This window comes from Sinocyclocheilus anshuiensis, unplaced genomic scaffold (assembly GCF_001515605.1).
Source record: "Sinocyclocheilus anshuiensis isolate Anshui unplaced genomic scaffold, SAMN03320099.WGS_v1.1 scaffold374, whole genome shotgun sequence".
NCBI classification, from domain to species: Eukaryota; Metazoa; Chordata; class Actinopteri; order Cypriniformes; family Cyprinidae; genus Sinocyclocheilus; species Sinocyclocheilus anshuiensis.
The window spans coordinates 733,051-747,432 of record NW_015546051.1 but is presented as its reverse complement, the minus strand read 5'-3'; the positions used below and the strand labels follow the sequence as shown (position 1 = coordinate 747,432).

General features: G+C 35.9%; 2 protein-coding genes across 3 annotated transcripts in view; both read left to right on the top strand.

Moving 5' to 3' along the window:
- The first annotated feature begins 509 nt into the window (after positions 1 to 509).
- On the top strand, positions 510 to 4,590 carry LOC107699189 (uncharacterized). Its single transcript, XM_016500387.1, has 7 exons — positions 510 to 543; positions 628 to 767; positions 911 to 1,121; positions 2,449 to 2,605; positions 2,689 to 2,749; positions 2,976 to 3,053; positions 4,384 to 4,590. The coding sequence occupies exons 1-7, from the start codon at positions 510 to 512 to the stop codon at positions 4,543 to 4,545; spliced, it is 843 nt and encodes a 280-aa protein (XP_016355873.1). The 3' UTR covers positions 4,546 to 4,590.
- A 1,271-nt stretch (positions 4,591 to 5,861) lies between these two features.
- The window catches only part of scn2b (sodium channel, voltage-gated, type II, beta), a 28,295-nt gene continuing 19,774 nt past the window's right edge, over positions 5,862 to 14,382 (top strand). For both annotated transcript variants that reach the window (XR_001635429.1, XM_016500388.1), the window contains exons 1-3: positions 5,862 to 6,060; positions 13,210 to 13,376; positions 13,501 to 13,711. Coding sequence is in view for 1 of the 2 variants with exons in the window: in XM_016500388.1 (XP_016355874.1) it covers positions 5,982 to 6,060; positions 13,210 to 13,376; positions 13,501 to 13,711 (457 nt within the window). In the remaining variant the exon portion in view is untranslated. The remainder of the gene's footprint in view (positions 6,061 to 13,209; positions 13,377 to 13,500; positions 13,712 to 14,382) is intronic.

Sequence of the window (14,382 nt, the reverse complement as noted above, 5' to 3'; positions counted from 1 at the left end):
TTTTACAGTCCATGTCATTTACTCACCCTCATGTCGTTCCAAGCCTGAATGACTTTCTTTCTTCTTTGGAACACAAAATAGATATTTTGAATAATGTACTTGTCACTGTTTTTAAGGATAAGATGGATATGAACTGATCAAAGGAAACTATAGGCCTACTTTGCAGTGCTGATAAGCTCTCATCTTTAAGCAAAATAACTTTGTTCATGTTTGCTGTTTACATGAGAAAACTCTACAAACGAGGAACATCTGTTTTAGTTAGATCATGTGTCCGGGTCACAAAGGAAGTGGTAACTGTTTCAGACACTGATAATTAACCACCACAGAATGAGTCAGGAAACAGTATAGCGCTTCCCTGATGGCAGCAAAGAAATTTTGAGCTGTGAGAGTCCATATACAAGATTATTCTGGATCTTGGAATTTCTGCCCTTCATTTAAAATATAGATATTCATGCATTCTCTTATAAAGGAAAAATAAAAAAAACTTTGCAGTGTCTTTATGCTCAGTTATGTGGTACCTGCTCATATTATTTATCTTCACAGGTAAGCAAAAATTCATTATTTTAATCAAGCATATTAAGCATTTAATATAATAATAATAATAATATGCACTCATTCGGTTGACAGTACATGGAACCCATGGTTGTGTGATGACCAGTCCAGACCAGAAGGTTAATGTTGGGACAGATGTCCATTTGTCGTGTAATTTCTGTCAATGTCCTGGACCTCTGGATGTTATGTCTCTTAGCGTGGAGTGGGAATTCAAGGTAGGCTTCTTTTTAGGGATACAGACCAACACAAATATACTTTACACTTTTTATACAAGCATTTCTTATTCTTATTCTTATTCATAATAATAACTAAAACCTAAATGTCTGGTACTTTTTGTATTTTTTTTTTTTAAACACAGGATATTTCCTCTGAGCCAAAAATAATCCTCTACTACATCAGAAATCGAACTGTACCACTCCCTGGTGTATTTTTTCAGGGAGATGTCAAATTAGGAAGTTTTGATATGCATCTCTCATCCGTGACCCATGAGAACAATGGGACGTATTTGTGTAGATTGCGTCTCAATGGCAGTTTTCACACGAATCAAACACGCCTCATTGTGCAATCAGGTAGAAAACTTCTTTTTTTTTTTTGAGTTTATTTATTTTATTAAGTTACTGGTAACACTTTGCAATAAGGTATCATTTGTTAACATTAGTTAATGTATTATCTAGCATGACCTAACAATGAACAATACATTTGTTACAGTATTTATAAATCTTTATTAATCTTAATGAATGAAAATACAGTTATTCATTGTTTGTTCATGTTAGTTTACAGTGCTTTAACTAATGTTAACAAATACAGCTTTTGATTTTAATAATGCACTAATACATTTTGAAATTAACATTAACTAAGATCAATAAATGCTGTAGAAGTATTGTTCATGCTTAGTTCATGTTAACTAATAGAGTTAACTACTGTTAACTAATGAACCTCATTGTAAAGTGTTACCAAATTACTGGACAAAGGGATAATATTATTCAACAATGACACAATAAATTGATCACAAGTGACAGTAAAGACATTTACAAAAGATTTCAACTGTAGTCAGTTTTACTGATGAGTAAAATGAATCTTTTTGAGGAAACAGAAAGACCTGATAGTGCTTACGTGTTAAATGTTCAGTTATGTTGGACATACAATAGCTTGAGTTAAGATATTGTATGCATGCATGTTCTGTGATCGTCTGATTGGGGACAGGCCCAATGACATAGATGTGCCTACCCTTGTATTAATGTATTTAATCTATTTTAGTTCCAAATTAATAACCAGTATAGTACTTGTTCACATTCTAAATGTAAATTTTGCAGCATGCAAATCTAACGAACAAGTAAAATAAATAAATAAATAAATATTTGTTTTGCTTTAGCTCCTTTTAATTAATTAAACTAAGAAAACAGCTAAAATATTTTTTTTAAGTGTTGAATGATTTCTGTATGCTCATGTGACACTGAATAATGGCTGCTGAAAATTCAGTTTTGCATCACGGCGAATAAATTACATTAAAAATAAAACAAAAAAGAAAAGAGTTATTTTAAATCGTCATAATTTTTCACAATATTACTGTTTTTTACTGAATTTTTGATCAAATGAATGCAGCTTTGGTGAGCATAAGAGACTTCTTTCAAAAACATTTAAATATTACGGACCCCAAATTTGTGCATATTACTTATTGAGTCCTCTTTGTATTTAAATAATGTTTTCAGCTTTTAGCTTGCTATGAAAATAAAAAAGAAAAAAAAAATTGACCTTTGTAAAAGTTTTAAATAGTTGTAATCCATAGCATGCAGTAAACAACTGTCAAAGTTTATTTATTACCATTTTAAAGGTTTCTATATGTGGATTAGTTTAAATAAGAGCTCCAAACTCAATTTTCCTCTTTATTTTCTTCAGTACTGACCAGGAAAAACAGTCCAGGTGTGAATCGTCTGCAGGCACATCCTCCCTGGTGGCTGCCCCTGGCGTCAGTGTCTGGGTTTGTGTTACTAATTGGAACCGTGTTTTTGGGGAGGAAGGCTTGCAGATCAACCCAAAGAGAAAACAACTCAAAGTAAGTCATTGTCAGTTCACAGAGAGATATAGCAGCTTGTAGGGTATTTTTCTGGCTTCATGTTGTGCTTCATTTTCTACTAGGCAAAAAATAGAAGAGGTTAAAACCAACACTGACAATGAAGACAAGAGAATGGCATACAAGGTAACACACTATCTTTGCAACTTCCTTCTGCATGTCTGCTCTCATTTCCTCTCTTTGCTTTCTGTACTTGATAAAGTCAATTATTAAATCAAATTTTCATTGATTTATGTTGACTCTGTTTAATTTAAGACAACAGTGGTTGAGGTTTGATTCTGGAATGTTTAAATATTTTTGGGGTTGTTGTATGGGTTTTGAAGATGACTTTTCAGCTTATTTTGTGTCTCAGGTGGGATACAGCTCTTTGCCTGATCTGGCAGATGTGAACAGTCCTCCCAGCAGTCCAGACAACATCTATGTTACCATGGTAAGATTCAGTGGACTTGAAAAAGTCATATGTGAATATATGAGTTATGTTACAAAATGTTCTTGTCAGATAAAGAATATCTTCATCTGTTTATACAGTGCATTAAAACATTTTCTGTAAACTGTACTTTTTTTTTTCAAACACCACAAAAAATGTTAAGTGAGAGTAGATATTGCCTGCTTTTGAACGTCCCTTGTGAAAAAGAAGTGTGCATAATTGTATTTATACTTATTGTGCACTTCAAATCCTTAAAGTATATTTAAAGAGTTCAGATGCAAAAGCCTCTAAGTGCTGTCTGAAATTTTTATCTGAAATTAGCATTTTTATCAGGCTCCTATATTTATGTTCATTTATTTCACTTTAATGTCATAGATAAGGACCTATACATTGTCATTAAAGTAAAATTACAGAACCTAAACATATGAGCCTCATAAAAATGACAATTTTAGAAGAAAATTTCAGTTGGCACTTAGAGGCTTTTTCATCTGAACTCTTCATTTTTAAAAACCTGTACTTGCTAATAATAAGATATTAATGATCTAAAAGGCCACTTAAGTGTAGAGAGACACTTTCATGACTGTTTCTTAACACATTTCAGTACACTCTTAAAAAAGTGACTTTCAATATCAATTTCAAATTAAACATTTAACGTGCATTTTAAATAATTTTATTAACTATTTTCATGCTTTAAATAAGTACACTTATTTTGATGTGCTGATTAACATACTGTACCTAAGCACATGTGAAGTACTTGATTATAATTTTAACACAAAGTTGGTATATTTAAAATATACTAAATTGCAACTTCATCATTACGAATGTGTAAATACAAACCTATTTAAAAACATGACATACACGTTTCAACAGAAATTACATTATGCCTATCAGTATACCATAAATGCCTATCAGTACATTCAATATAATATTTCATGGACAACAGAACTGTGAAATTACATATAAAGATGTACTGAAGTTATAAAGCCCTCTTTAAACCCTATATATATATATATATATATTCTTTTTTTTTTTTTTTTTTAAGACCAAGTGCATATTACATTTTCTGTTGATTTATTTAATATTACAAAACAATGATAATAACATACTTAATCAAATGTCATGCGGAGGTTAATCATGCACATATTAATTATATTCTTAATGACTTGATAATCTTCATTATTGTAAGTGAAATTATATGTATGTGCATATGCATACATCACTTCATGTGTAAACTGATTATTAACCATTTATCACAGGAAAAAAAAGTGTTAACAAAATGTAAAATGGCTTCTGTTTGTGTGTGTTTGTGTGTATTCTCAATGGCTGGAAGCAGCATGGTTTCCCATTTGCACCAGATGCTCCTGTCACAGCTGGACGCAGCAGACGTCTTCCCTCTGACTGGCAGCCAAAGGATGAGGATCCCACATATGTCCGCTGCCACCAAGATTTATCAATCAGATCATGTCGCTTACAAGATGAGACACAAAATAACTGATTATTTAAATGAATGAGAGTAAAAGTCATCTGTATTGTCAGATACGTATAAGTGTGACGTGACATGTGGCCAAGTATGGTGACCCATACTCGGAATTAGTGCTCTGCATTTACCCATCCAAAGTGCACACACACAGCAGTGAACACACACCCGGAGCAGTGGGCAGCCATTTTTGCTGCGGCGCCCAGGGAGCAGTTGGGGGTTTGGTGCCTTGCTCAAGGGCACCTCAGTCATGGTATTGAAGGTGGGAAAGAGCGCTGTACATTCACTCCCCCCACCTACAATCCCTGCCAGTACGAGACTCGAACCCACAACCTTTGGGTTATGAGTCCGACTCTCTAACCATTAGGCCACGACTTCCCCATAATATAGTCCCCCACAGGCCTGTTTGCATTTCTTGTTTCTTCAGTACTCACCAACTGAGTATACATTATCCCTCATAATAAATCTGTGTTCATCTGTCTAAATATGCATGCAGTTCAATGTCATTTTGATTATGTAGCTTTCTTTTTGTCCACATGCACCTCTTCCATCATCTGCGAGGTGTCAACGGTGGTCAGTTACTGCACTTCACTGTGAGCTTTTCCGCTTTATCTTCTCAATGACTTCTCATCAGCATGAAATTGCCACTTCTTCTAACAGACCCACTGTCTCTGTTTCCGAGGCAAACACGTTTTTTTCCTGAAGTCCTAATAGTGGAGAAGTGATTACACACTTAAGTATTCACGCCAACTCTGCCCTTTGAGATTCGAGGAACCACAGACAAAGAGTTGTATAAACCACTAATAAAACTAGTGGCTAAAACCATTATTGGCATCAAGGCATACCCTCAATGTACTCTTGTTTCATTAATCAGATAAAAACACTGCTTTATGGTAGATGCCTATGTAAAAAGTATAGCTTTAATAAGCTTCATCATCATCATCATCGTCGTCGTATTTTTCGGCACCATTCTCATCCCATATGTGTATTTCCACATCCTGCTCAATTCTAGTGCACAAATTTGGTCTTAATTAGTGAGGAGATGAGGAGACGTGGTCCTACTGCAAGCTAGCGCCTCATTATTTGGTTTTGCGCCAACGGCCGCTTGGATTTTCTTAGACTGATTTCTGACTTTTCTCAATTGAGGAGAGACACATAATATAGATTTTTTTTCCTTTTTATTTTTAATCTTGTGAAATTAGTCATATCATATTTTATGTTCTGCTATTATAGTGTATTATAACATGTTTCAATTGAAACCTCAAGTACTACAAATGACAAACCACAACCACGATATCAACCAGATTTCCTGCTACAGACACTGCCAGCCATATCACAGCACAAAATAAAAACATTTTCCCTGGGTTTTTTTTTTTATATAATTGAAACGAAGAAATAGATCTCAAACGCTTTTCTGTTCTTATTTTTCGCTACGTTTATTGGCATCGACCAAAATGCATATGTTGCATTTTGGGAAAGCGCAGTGGGCCTCCGCTTTGAAATTACCCTGTGTTGCATTGGTGATATTTCTGGGTAAGTAAAACAAAGCTTCTGATACGGAAAAAAAAAAAAGACCATTCGACGTTCTAAATAATTTCAATGTACCAGCCAAACAGAAGTTTGCAGTCTAGCCAGGTGTATGCGTTATAAGAAAGGATGCTAATAAAAATTAGGCGTATGTCATTACATCATAGCGTTGTATAGTTATTATTGTTACAGATCATCTGTAAAACATTAAGCAACCCTGTTGTGTTTTTCACATCGCCATCATCATTATCCCCGCTTTGGTTGTGATGCCATAGCCTATGTGAGCGCATTCAGCTTGAGTATGCAACGCAAACAGGACATATTATGTCTATATTATGTTTATTCTTATTTTCCCATTCACTGAATAGGAAACAGCACTTCTGAGTGTTTCAGTCAAGCAGCTTTGGTAAACACTGGTTTAATGAATGCGGGTTTAATGATCTGTTTTGCATTATACAATCAGGTCTGTGTCATATTGATGAAACAGAGTTCATATTTGGCAAAATATTGTGACTAAAATGTAAGGTAATGAACTTCATGCTGCCTCCCATTGGCTGTTCAGTAAATATGCTGATAAAAGAGAAAATGAAAAGAAAAAAAATACAATAAGATAAAACTCAAGAATTGAAAGAGGGATACTACTACTACTACTAATAATATGACAGTTGAATAAGGAAAATACTGGAGACAACTTTGGGGTGAAGAAAAGGGGCTTGATGGTGTGAATCAATGCTGAACAGAAGTTGCATGTTTACATTTCACTTTGTAAACTCAGTAAAGTAATAAAATAAAACGCAAATATCGAAAAACATCAAGGAATGTCTGAACAAATAAGCAAGCAAACAAGTCTAGTTAAAACCATTCATAACCAATGTGCATGTTCTGGTTATTTTGCGAATAGGTTTACTGCTACAGCTGTGGCCTCATAAAACGGTTTCTGGTAAAGGTTGCATGAGGATTATGCATTTCAGCAGAAGACAGATGACCTACTTTCTTGTGAATAATCCATGTGGTATTGTCCACAAATTTTAATACATTAAAATGTTCTTAGCGAACATCTGTTCATTGTAGGCTTGACATAAACGAAAAGGAGTTGTACACACCAGAAGAGTTTCGCAAAGCTGAATGGGGAAGTTGAATTCAAGTTCAAGTGAAAGCAATGCAGTTTTTCGAAAAAGCCACCAGAGGGCGTGAAACACATTGTTTCGGTGATGGTAGAAGAACATGACCTGCAGTTATAGTAAAACCCAGTTTCACTGAACTGTCTATCTCAAAAGTCATCCTAATTCTAATCTTAAATTATCTCATGAGGTTAGATGATATGGCCATATATCAAAATATAAGCGCCTTAACTATTAGACATGTTCTAAATATAATTATTAAATGGCATTTTTTTTTGCAATGGTATAAATGTGGCTTAAGTGTTATATTGTATGTATGAATATAATATATTGCATGTATGAATTTTAATACAAGTTTTGTCCTCTAGAGTACTGGTCTTATATAGTGACTTCCTTTGGCAAAATTATTTGCATATCAATACCATATTCAGGTATACAGATAAATACTATGGGCGTTAGCAATATTTGTGCGGAATCCTATTCTCCAAGAGATTGAAGTTAATAATACATTTCAGTCGGCTTCCTGGAAAATACTGAATTATTCCACAAGCCCCAAAAGCTATTGAACTCAGTTTCATTATTGAAACCTTCTCCTCTTCTTCTTCAGAACCATTGCAAATAAATAGATAGATAGATAGATAGATAGATAGATAGATAGTAATAATAATGTCACAATATCACAGTTTTTACTGTATTTTTGATCAACTAATTCAGACTTGCTGAGCATAAGAGACTTATTTCAAAGACATTTAAAAACACATCAAACACAAAGTTTTGAATGGTAGTGTATACAAAAAAAAAAAAAAAAATGTCACGACGACTCTCAGAGAGTTTTGCATGGTAATATATATATATTGCAATGTTAATGTGTTTGGTTTTGGTGGAATAGATCTGTTATGCTGCTGCTGCAGAGCAAGTATGGAGACTTGCCACTGCCAATACATCCACAGACATGCTGCTGTGAGCATGTAGGAAATACTGAGAGTCGTGTTTCCATTCACTGTCATTGTATGGGGAAACCTGGACATTCTGCTATAAATAACTAATTTTGTGCTCCACAGAAGAAGAAAAAAAGAGTCATACAGATTTCAAGACGTGAGGGTGGGTAAATGATGACAGAATATTCATTTTGAGGTGAACTATCCCTTTAAATAGTGAATCAATAGATAAAATGCAACTGCAGTAGTACAGTTGTCTGTAAGATGAATGTGACATATGGTAGACTATGAGAAAAATATCTGCTTCTGACTGAAATACAGATGCCTGGATTGCCTCACTCAAAGATTTGCCCACAATATTTCAGTCATTAGGCAGAAATACACTATATGTGGTGTACGGATCCATCTAAGCAGATTTGTTGTGGTTACATCAATTTTAACAACCTTATACTGTTCACTTTTGAAATTAAAGAGATTATAACATAATTTAGAAATGCCACATGAATATGTGAGGAGTAAGCTGAACAGTAAAACTTCCCAGTGCTGTTAGACTGTATATCGCACACTTAGAATGCCACTCATGTATATATCACATATCACACACACACACTAACTCAGTGGTTCTCAAAGTGTGGGGCGCGCCCGCCAGGGGGGGCGCACGAGTATTGCAGGGGTGGGGGCACGGGTCATCAGCAGAAAAAGAAAATAAATAAAACGGTAAACAGCCAAAGGACGTAACTTAGAATGGGAGATGGATCGGTTTGTGAAAGGGAAGAGAAAAGCCATAGATGAAGTGGCACAGACCCAGGCAGGGCATATCTTGCTCTCGGCTTCACTCACTGTGTCTATACCAGACGCTACAGTTGTCGTGTCGCGCCGCAAGTCTACACTGGACGCGACAAAGTGACCGTTTGAATCTGCCTTTTGCCACACGCATTCTTCTCGCATTCTTCTCCTTTTTTCCATCACATATCAGATCGGAAATGCATTTATTTTCAATAAAAATGAAGGAAATATCCTAAAAATGGAAGTGCCTCACAGGTATTTAAAGGGGTCATATGATGCGATTTCATTTTTTCCTTTCTCTTTGGAGTGTTACAAGCTCTTGGTGCATAAAGAAGATCTGTAAAGTTGCAAAGACTAAAGTCTCAAATCCAAAGAGATATTCTTTATAAAAGTTAAGAGTCAACCACGCCTACCTAAAACGGCTCGTTCTAAGACGCCCCCACATGTCTACGTCACGATGTGAGAAGATTTGCATAACGCTGCCCAAATGTTCATGCAAAAAAAGAAGGCGTAACTTTTATTTTCGCTGTAGTATTGTTGTTGCCGCTGCTGCCATGTCGTGAAGGCGCTGTGTGTTTCGTTGTGAACGCGAAACTACTTTGTTTGGCCTTCCAAAAGAGGACGATATCCGCTTCGTCATGCCTGGAGCTGATCCGTGCTGGTCGCTGAGGAAATACATCAACTTCGCGCTGTGGATGGCTGGATCGGCTTTCACCGTGGACAAAGCGGAGTCCAGCCCGGGGTCGTCACATGTGGTTGCCGCAAGCCCGCCGGCCACTCCTTCATCGAATCCGCCGGTCTCTAGCCCGCCGGCCGTTCCTCACTCTAGCCTGCCGCCCGCCGCTCACTCAGCCCGTCGTGTGTGACGCTTGTGAAAGCGAAACTACTTTGTTTGGCCTTCCAAAAGAGGATGATCACAAATGCAGACATTAGTTTATGTTTACGCGGCGCGATGCAACACAACGATTAAAAAGACAGTATAAGTGATTATAATCAGTAATTATGTCCCCACTGGATGCAACAAATGCCTCGTTTATAATGAGTTTTAATGTTTTTGTCTCGTAGCTCCGGGAGACTGCATCACAGTATGGTAAGGGGCGTAACATTTCCGTCACACGCTTGAGGTATTCGGCCAATTACAATGCACTGGATAGCTGGCCAATCACAGCACACCTCACTTTTCAGACCGATGAGCTTTGTAAAAATCGACGCGTTTCAGAAAGGCAGGGCATAGAGGAGAAACGATAATGGACATTATGTGGAAAATAATGTGCTTTTTGAACCTTAAACGCATAAACATTTCATTACACCAAATACACCAAATAATGTTCTTTTTAGCAACGTCATATGACCCCTTTAATAATAAAGTGTTTTATCGGGTAGGGTTAGGTGTAGGGAGAGCTTTGTTGTCCTAATAAGTCATCCATTTACATTACATTTACATTTATGCATTTAGCAGATGATTTTATCCAAAGCGACTTACAGTGCATTCAGGCTATACATTTTTTTTTTTTACCAGTATGTGTGTCCCCTGGGAATTGAACCCACAACCTTTTGCGCTGCTAATGCAATGGTCTACCACTGAGCCAAAGGAACAATATTCATCCATTTAATAATTTTAATAAAAATGATAATTTACACTTAATAATACATTAGTATTACATAATGTTTTATACAATACTGAGGTGCAAATATATGCCACTATAGCATCTACTATTTACCCTTATTTCAAATAAAATACTGCTATTTTTACAGTTTAAATACAATCTATTGCTGTTTGCACTTAGTGTAAATAGTATTTATCGTATTTAATTTATAGTATTTATAGTATATACAAATATACAAATAAACTGGAATTGAAATGAAATCTATGTGATAAACAAGTTAGGTCAAAAGGACAAAAACGTTATGTAATTTTGAATCAGAAATGGATTACAATTTGTAAGTAATCTACCCATGTATGTATTTGTGTGTGTATTATTTTATTATTTATTTTTACATGAATATCCAGCTCCACAATGTACCTTGTCCACATTTCTCCTTTTATCATAACCTTGAGAGCAGAAAAAAGAGGACACAGACAGCGCAGGGAGGGTGTAGGGATGGGGTTTGTCAGTGACTGTTGTGTGAGAGAGGGTGAGAGAGAGCTACACTGCAGTATTTTATGCCTACAGCAAGCTGAACCGGTGAATATTGGTACATGACCATCAAATCAGTACCCCAAGAGTGGGCTAGAGACATCAATGTTAGTCAGACCCCTTATTTTCATGCTTATATAAACCCAAATATTCACTGAATAGAGTTTACAGATACTCAAGATTCTTTGTTGTTTTCAAACTACAATAATTTGACTATTATTTACTGATTCTTCTGAAACAAATGCATGCATTCAGTGATTAAATATGCATGGGGGTATGTGAAGGAGTTTTAAAGCGTCTCTGCTGTGGTACAGACCGCAGAGAGAAACGGACTAAATATACATGAAGGTAAAAGGGTGGGTGGAGACGACATTGACGTAGTGCTGGTATTGAGTAACACGCACGGCCGAGTGCTGACTCTGCATGTGTGTGTGTATATTTATGCTGAACATGTGTGTGTGTGTGTGTGTGTGTGTGTGTGTCTGTATTCCAGCCCACACGAGCCTATGTAGGATACAGTGACATGATGCAGTACTGCATCATTTGTAGCACAAAAAACACTATGTATATGATGTATCATTGTATATCTGTATAGTTCAAATGTTGCCTAGTAATCACACTGGATTTAACGCACTATAAATCATAATAGTTACTGAAGCTATTTACATATGCGTGAGGTTTGTGTGTGTGTATGTTTTCTCTGAACACAGCTGCTCTAGTTCTTGCTCTCTATCCATGAGGACACCAGATTTTTCTAAAGGGAGGGGGACGGACTAAACTGCAGCATTTTGAGGGGGGTGAGGATTGGATTGGAGGGTATGATGAAGTTGCTGCTACTACTGCAGAGAGCTGGGCCGATAAAGCATAACTGCTGCAGCAGTGAGAACTTGTCCAGAAACACAAAACTTCTGACTGCAGAGGGATGAAATGGTGCAGAGGTGGAGAAAATAAACCTTTAGACATCATGATAAAAAATACTAATAACAATGTGACTTATAGTGTAAACTTAATACAGATACAGATTAAGAAGTCATTTATTTACATTGAACTTGAAAACATTGGAAAAAAAAAATGACTTTAAGGCTTTGTAAACGCATATTGCTCAGAGTAGAATGACATTAATAACTTAAAATATTTTACATTTATTGGGATTCAAAAGTTTGAGACCTTGAGAGCAAATGGTTAATGTTTAAGTGAAGCCTGAATTTCAGAATGTCTTTTCAGTGATTTTCACTGTGTTCTCAGATTCTTGCACTGTAATATTTTAAATGTGAAAAAAAGCGGAAGCGGAGTGATACAAACCGTGAAACAGTTGGAGGAGTTCTGTTATCACTGTATAAAAGTTTAGGGTCAAAAAAAACAAAAGAATCACAGTTTCCACAAAAAAAAAACCATAATAATACATTAAAAAAAAGCTGCTTAACTATTTTCAGCATTGATAATAATAATACGTGAGCACTAAATTAAAATGAAAATGATTTCTGAAATATCATGTAACACTGAGTACCTGGAGTATTGGCTGCTGAAAATTCAACTCTACCATCACAGGAATAAATTACATTAAAAAAAATGTCCAAGCAGGAAACAATCATTTTAAATTGTATTAATAGTTTACAAAATTACTGTTTTTACTGTATTTTAATCAAATAAATGCTGTTTTGGTGAGCATAACAGACTTCTTTCAAAAACATTACAAAATCTTACCAACCCCCAACCAATATGAACAAGGCTTATCCAATTTGAATTTACAATCAAAACTAGTAATTTTATAATAAAATTAACTTTTAAAGGGTTTGAATGACAAAATGATGTATCCATGATCAGAAGCTAAATAAGACTATTCAAACCATTTTGAAAGTTAAAAAAAAGAAGCTTGTATACTCTGTTGAAAAAAAAAACAACATATGCTGGCTGCTGGTTTGACGACACAGTCCTGCTCAGGACCAGCACATGACCAGCTTAAACCAGCTCATGGCCAGCTAAGAACCAGCTCAAAACATACCTAACCAGCATATGCTGTTTTTTTTCATCAGGATATATTTTGGGAATGACATTTTAACTTACTTGAAAATGCATTTTCATGCACACTATATAAAACATGCATTCACTTTACAGAAGTATCTCACCCATCAGATGGCAGGAATTAGATGTGTATATTTGCATCTCTCATAGCCTGTCCAGTGAACTCCATGGATGTGCTGGTGCCACCACAGATCTACGCTCTCAATGGGACAGATGTCAGAATCCCCTGTGCGTTCACCTCATGCTACAAGCTGGACCCCAGCAAGTTTGCCATGAACTGGACCTATCAGGAGACAAGCAACAGCACAGAGAAAATGGTGAGTGAAAACAAAGACTAAACATGCTAATACCATTGTAATGCCAATTCCTTAAAGTTACATGATTTCCTTGTTTGTTTATTTTTCTCAATCTACCTTCATCCAAAATGTCTTCTTTTCCAAGTTCATGACCTATAAGAACAAGATAACACCCTTGAAGTCAAGCCGATTTGGAGATCGAGTCCTATTTTCTGGAAACCTGGATAAGAACGACCTGTCCATCACTATCTTAGATGTGCAGCTGACGGACGAGGGCATCTACAACTGCTATGTGCGGAACCCTCCAGACCGCATTCAGGGTCATGGCACCATCCAATTTGTCGTCCTGACCGAATGTAAGGCTTCAGCATGGGCCAAGAAGCTGTACAACAAAAGTTGTCTGGCCTCCAAGCAGGGTTATTTCATTAGAGGCCATGATGAATGGGGTTTCCTTATTGCAGGTGTTGTTAAGTCAGGAATTAGAATAGAGTGCTGCATTGATGACCTATTTTTGTAGGCCAATCCGAAGTTAGCATCGCCCTGGTTCCCTCAACAAAAATCCAAATTTCCATTGGCTCTGTGAACAACAAACATTTATGATTCTTACATGTTTTTTTTTTCATCATGAAACAGATGAAACAAATTTTCATAAATGAACAACATTTCTGAATCAGAATCAGAAATCAGAAAGCGCTTTAAATATGTTTGCTCATACAAGGAATTTGTTCTGGTAACAGAAGCGTCTAGTACACAGAGACAACGTCAACATGCAGATAATAAGAAATAAAGATATGTGAATAAAAATACACATTTGTATATATATATATATATATATATATATATATATATATATACTAAATTTGTATGTACAGTTGTGGATACAAATCAGACTCATTCCCAGGTTTTGGCCTACAAACATACGTCACTCTATTAATTTGACGAAAGCACCTAGGTTTTGTATTCATAGTTCATCACAACGAAACAACCTTAATTTGCTCAGAAAGATTTAAACAGTTGCTACACTCTG